General features: G+C 34.4%; 1 protein-coding gene across 2 annotated transcripts; it reads right to left on the reverse strand.

Annotated features, from left to right (window-relative positions):
* Window positions 1–237: 237 nt before the first annotated feature.
* On the reverse strand, window positions 238–2,678 carry LOC130671859 (uncharacterized). Of its 2 annotated transcripts, XR_008990600.1 has the most exons (3): window positions 1,121–2,678; window positions 828–1,020; window positions 238–463 (listed from the first exon to the last, which is right to left on the reverse strand). XR_008990600.1 is itself a non-coding variant. In XM_057475960.1 (2 exons), exons 1-2 carry the CDS (start codon window positions 2,576–2,578, stop codon window positions 460–462), a joined length of 1,755 nt encoding a protein of 584 aa, XP_057331943.1. In that variant the 5' UTR covers window positions 2,579–2,678; the 3' UTR covers window positions 238–459. The 2 variants fall into 2 exon arrangements, 1 of the variants encoding a protein (XP_057331943.1); XM_057475960.1 differs by having other exon boundaries at window positions 828–2,678.
* Between the last annotated feature and the right edge of the window lie 2,542 nt (window positions 2,679–5,220).

Raw genomic sequence — 5,220 nt, forward strand, 5'->3', positions numbered from 1 at the left:
ACAAAGTACTAATTAGTATGTCAGAGGACTTGGATTAGTTGAGTTAATGAAAATCAAAAGCGAAAATTTAGTATTTACGTTTTATCAAAATACGAGTATATCAAACATTTACTCTAGCTCAAAGTCTACACTGATAAAATTATAATTATATTATTATTCGCGTATTCGGTGTCTGATATTTAGTTTTGCCGTATGTTAAAACCCACGTAACGCGATAAATATTTAAGGGGTTAGGGGTACTCAGGGGTATGAAAAAATGATGATTTTCAATAATTTTTTTTTTGTAGTTAATTACTTTATTTGACAAAAATAAAAACATAGCTTTATTAGAACACGTTTCGATTTGACTTCACGAAAATTTCAAAAAAAAAAATTAATAATTCAAAAAGTTATCGCTGTTTTTGTAGAGCCCGTTCCTCCCGAAGTCCTTTGCGGTGATCATCATAAGTCCTTGGAGATTCATCTAAAATCAATCGGACAAGAAAAATTAGTTTTATTAATAGATAATCTTGTGCCTGATCGAAGCTTTTTTTTTTTTTTTCGAAATTAACAAAATGGCGGCCTCAGGAAATTTTTTTCAAATTTTCGAGAAAAAAACCGACAGTTTATTGTTAAAAAAAAATCGAAATTTTGAAAAAAAAAAAAAATCCTTCGATCAGGCACGAGTTTTTAATGTATTTCAAAAGTACAATAAATTTTATTGAAATCTACCGAGCAGTTTTTAAGTTACAGTGATCACCAGTTCAGAAAACATAGTTTTGAGAAAAACGCATTTAAAGTTTTGCTATGGATTTATGTCGAATTATAAGAATTATTTAATAACTTACACTGAGTCATCTATTCCTGGACCATATAATAGCTCTTCAGCCGACATAGCAGCTTCCAAAATATCGATTTGCTGGTGCCTACGTTGCAATCGACCTTCTCGGGTGTTATCATTAGCGCGCTTATCTGCTACTTTGATACGTGCAGCATCCATTCTTTCTGCATACCGATGAGAATTAGGCCCACAATTAAGTCCTAGTGTATTCATCAAGACTAATAATGAATTTATACCCTCATTAAATATACACATAGCAACGTATGCAGCTATTTGTACGATGGTAAAACTAGTATTTACCGTTTTTGGGCATATTTTCCATACTAGTTGGTTAAAGCTTTCATTATTATTCTGATTGAATCCACCTACACATCTTGAAAGTAAATTTTCATTACTAAGATCTTCGTATATAGGCTTGATAGCTTTTAAAACATCAGAAGGTAAAGGAGAATAATCGTGAGAAAAGGTATCAAGCTCTCCTCTTGCTTCAGCGCGCTGGTAAGAGCACCAAGATTCTTCGCCTTTTGGACACATATCATGATTCGGTTTTTCATCACTCGAGCCGTAGTGATAAAAGGTTGCCATTATAGCAGATTTCATATTTTCAATAGAATCACAATGCCGGCGTATTGCTAAACCATAGTACACAGTTAGTTTGTCTATTAATTTTCCTGTGAGCTTACCTCGACCACCAAGACCTTTTTGTTTACTCTTCAGCGTACGTAATCGACTCCCCATCCGCTTTTGGACATGCCCTATACATTCCTTTTTATTTACAGTTGTATTTTCGTAAGGATCTGATTTTATAATTCCTGAATAGGTCTTGGAGTCACCATCACCAATATAGTTGGCATACTTAACTCCATATTTAGTTTCAGAATACGAAAACATTTCGACCATCGCATCCACCTCCATTTTCCCAGAAGACCCTTGATGATTAGCAGAACACACATCTTCATGCGATTGATACCATTCCTCGAACTCAACAGTATTTGTTTTTTTTTTCCAATACTCACATAGCTTACAATATGCACTTTTAATGTTTATGTCAAGAATCTTTCCAGTAAAATAGCCAATTATAGAAGAAACTCCAAATGACGATGTATATCCCCGTTTTTGCCAGGTTCCATCTCCCGATACAGTTAGATGATTTATATCTTCATTTTCAGTTGTTGGCATTGCTTGCTTTTCTTCATTCACAGCTTTCGTCATGAAGGTTTCTGCGACGGCTTTACTACAATTCAAAATCTGTTTCAGTAAAATTGTATGCGTAGATTTATCTAAAAAAGACGGCATGTCCATCAGGCCGCAAAACTTGCACAATCCTTCGTATCCTATTCCTAGTATTCTCATTACAAAAATGAAACGTCTGTTTATTTCATAAGAATGCCCAACGAAAGAACAGGAAGGAATATATTCATTTCCACAGTTATTACATGCAACTACAATTTTGAATCCCAGCCCACGTGTACTTGCTGTTTGAAACACTACATTTCCATCACATTTTTTACATTTTATAAGAGCAGAAATTGCAGTGAATACCTGAATAAAATTTATTATTCGAAATTCAGTACTGCTGTCTTCAGGTACATCATCTTCAGTGTTTTGTTTTAATTTTTTAGAAGATGTACTCTGAATACTTTCATCACGTTCGGCTGTTTTCGGATTAAAAACATTCTTTCTTTTGACTGAACGCGACTTATTAATTTTTTCAGAACTCCGAAGTTCTCTTGAAACCTTTCTAGAATCACGTCCCATGGTTAATAATTTAATTCACTTGAGAAATAATTTATCACAAAACTATCGACTGATCAGTGCAACGACTACAGGTATACTGGCAACCAAAAATTATTTTTCAGTTCTTGTACTACCTACAAATTGTGAATATATGTAGAAGGATATATATATATATATATATATATATATATATATATATATATATATATATATATATATATATATATATATATATATATAATTATAAATACATTAAAATGGGGAGATATTCATGACAATGAAACCCGAAAGGTCGGTTGCTTGCAGCTGTTTCTAGCTACCTGCTCTCGAATGCCACGTAGCACCCGAGCGTCCTTTGGTCATTGTTAAATAACTCGAAAAGAATTTGTCGGATTCACTTCAAATTTTCACACAATATTTTTAAAATATTATACTTTAAGAAAATGCAAAAAAAAAAAAATCGATTTTTTGAAAATTCTGACTACCCCTAACCCCTTAAAACAAATAAAAAGGAAATAAAATAGCGGAAATGTATGTTATTATTTGATCCTGCTTTGCTCTTTATTTAATTCAACAAATTTAATCTGCCTATCGTTATTGCAAACCAAACATAAATATTAACAATAATAATATTACATACTGCAGTAACACTCGATAAAATAAACAAACGACTCACTCTCTAAAGTTCATTTTTGAATTCACTCTATAAAAATTCATATCAATTTACCAATTCCCTTTTTACGATCGCTAACTAAATAATCGAAAAATACTGACTATTATTTACTTCCTCGTCTCTTCAAACAGAAAATCCTGATTACATTTTCACAAACGTCTATACCCAAATAACAAAATCTTCTATAATTACAATTTACTATCGACAAAATCTTGACAATATTTTAATACAATGAAAAAAAAAAAATAATAAAAAAATATTTAACCATAAATACAAAGATTTATACCAACAGGAAATAAATAAAATAATAACAAGGAGTCTGTATCGTCAGTAAATTAAACTACGACACCGTGAAAATAAGTTGGCGGGTAATTTTACCTCGTCGTCAACGAAGACGACGGGCAATTGGTACGTCCATTACCCAACATTATGTTTTAACGCCGGGAGCCTGAATGAAATGCTTCCGGTAATCATTTTCCCGTCGGGCATCTTTCGCTCCATACTTTTCCACGAGCTTACTTTGCTCTCTTCTTCCTTCTCTTTTTGTTGCTTATCACTTCCTCTTCCTCTACTTCTTCTTTTTAGACTTCACCCAACAAATACTTCTCAAAACTACAGACATACAATCTCTACACGAAATATCAAGAAAAAACGCAACGTAACGTGAAGCAGACCGGAGATGGACAAGTGGATAGAAGTAACCGGGTAGATAGCAGCCGATTCCTGGAGTTGTTGAATAGTAAGAAAGATAAGGATAAGATAAAACAGAAGTAGGAAAACCTACTGCTGCTACTTCTAAAGAAGGAGTTGAAAAGAGGTTGAATGAGAAAGAATAAAGAGTAAAGACATGGGATGAAAGAGTAAGAGAGTAAGAGAAAGTGTAAGTTTGGTATATGATAGAGAAGATGGAATGAGAAATGAAGAGCAGAGTAGAGTTGAAATAGTATATATATATATATATATATATGTATACACAGAAAGTGAGAGGTAGGAAGGAGTGATGGAGAAAACTTGGAAACGCAAGTAGAGAGTCTGGGCCGGAAGAAGTCCGTCTCAGTGTTCGGATGCCGTGGCTGTTGGCTGTGGGGCGTAATATTGATCATGAAGACGACGGGGGTGTCTGCACTAGCTCTCTCACTCGCTCACTCACTCACTCACTCAGTGTTCCCACTATTCCATTCCCTCCATTTCATCCCCTTCGTTCCTCTCTGCCTTCATTCCACGTCGCCCCTGTGCTGCCGCATCCTTCTAACTCAGCCTCGCCCTGGCTGACTACACTCAACTCACTAAATCCCCCGTCCCGCGGAATCCCATGCAACTTCCAAGTCGTGGCAAAGAGAAAACGGTCTAGTGATGTGGATGCTACGAAATAAGAGCGAGTGAAGAGACCAAGGGTGAATAACGGAGAGAAACGTAGAGACAGCTAGCAACCAAAGTGTTGCAACGGACCAACTGCATCTACGTGCTCTCTGAAGATACTTTGTGGTTCAAAAGATTCTCATGCTAAAAAGTATTAACTATACTTTCAGTATAAAAAATACTCTGTTTTAAATTTTAAATAAGTACTCATGTTTTCTTTTATGTAGTTTACTTTATGGAAAGTTTTATTGGCTTTTTTTTATTTCACGAGAATTAGTTTAAAGAGTTAATGGGGTAGTGTTTAGGGGGAATAAACTCTTGGAGGCGGAATTCTGATGAGATCTATTTGTCTAAATAATATTAATTATTTTTGACAAAAGTTTATGTCGATAAGATCAAGTTGTTTCAGTTATGACTGATAGGTGATAACAAATTGAGGTAAAGTCGTCTGTTAATGGCCGAAGTAATTTTGCGAGCGGTTTTATTGATGGTAAGACGGTCATTTTATTGCCAGTTTTATTTCCCGTGGTACTTAATTGCTAATGGGCAATTGGGCAGAGTAATAAATAATATAGCTGTCAGTATAGACGAATAATGGACACGTATTATTTCGTTATCACACAGAGGTCTT

The sequence above is a fragment of the Microplitis mediator genome, chromosome 7 (genome assembly GCF_029852145.1).
Source record: "Microplitis mediator isolate UGA2020A chromosome 7, iyMicMedi2.1, whole genome shotgun sequence".
Taxonomy (NCBI): Eukaryota; Metazoa; Arthropoda; class Insecta; order Hymenoptera; family Braconidae; genus Microplitis; species Microplitis mediator.

Coding starts and splice junctions, on each gene's coding strand:
- LOC130671859 (XM_057475960.1), bottom strand. CDS start 2,578: ATGGGACGTGATTCTAGAAAGGTTTCAAGAGAACTTCGGAGTTCTGAA.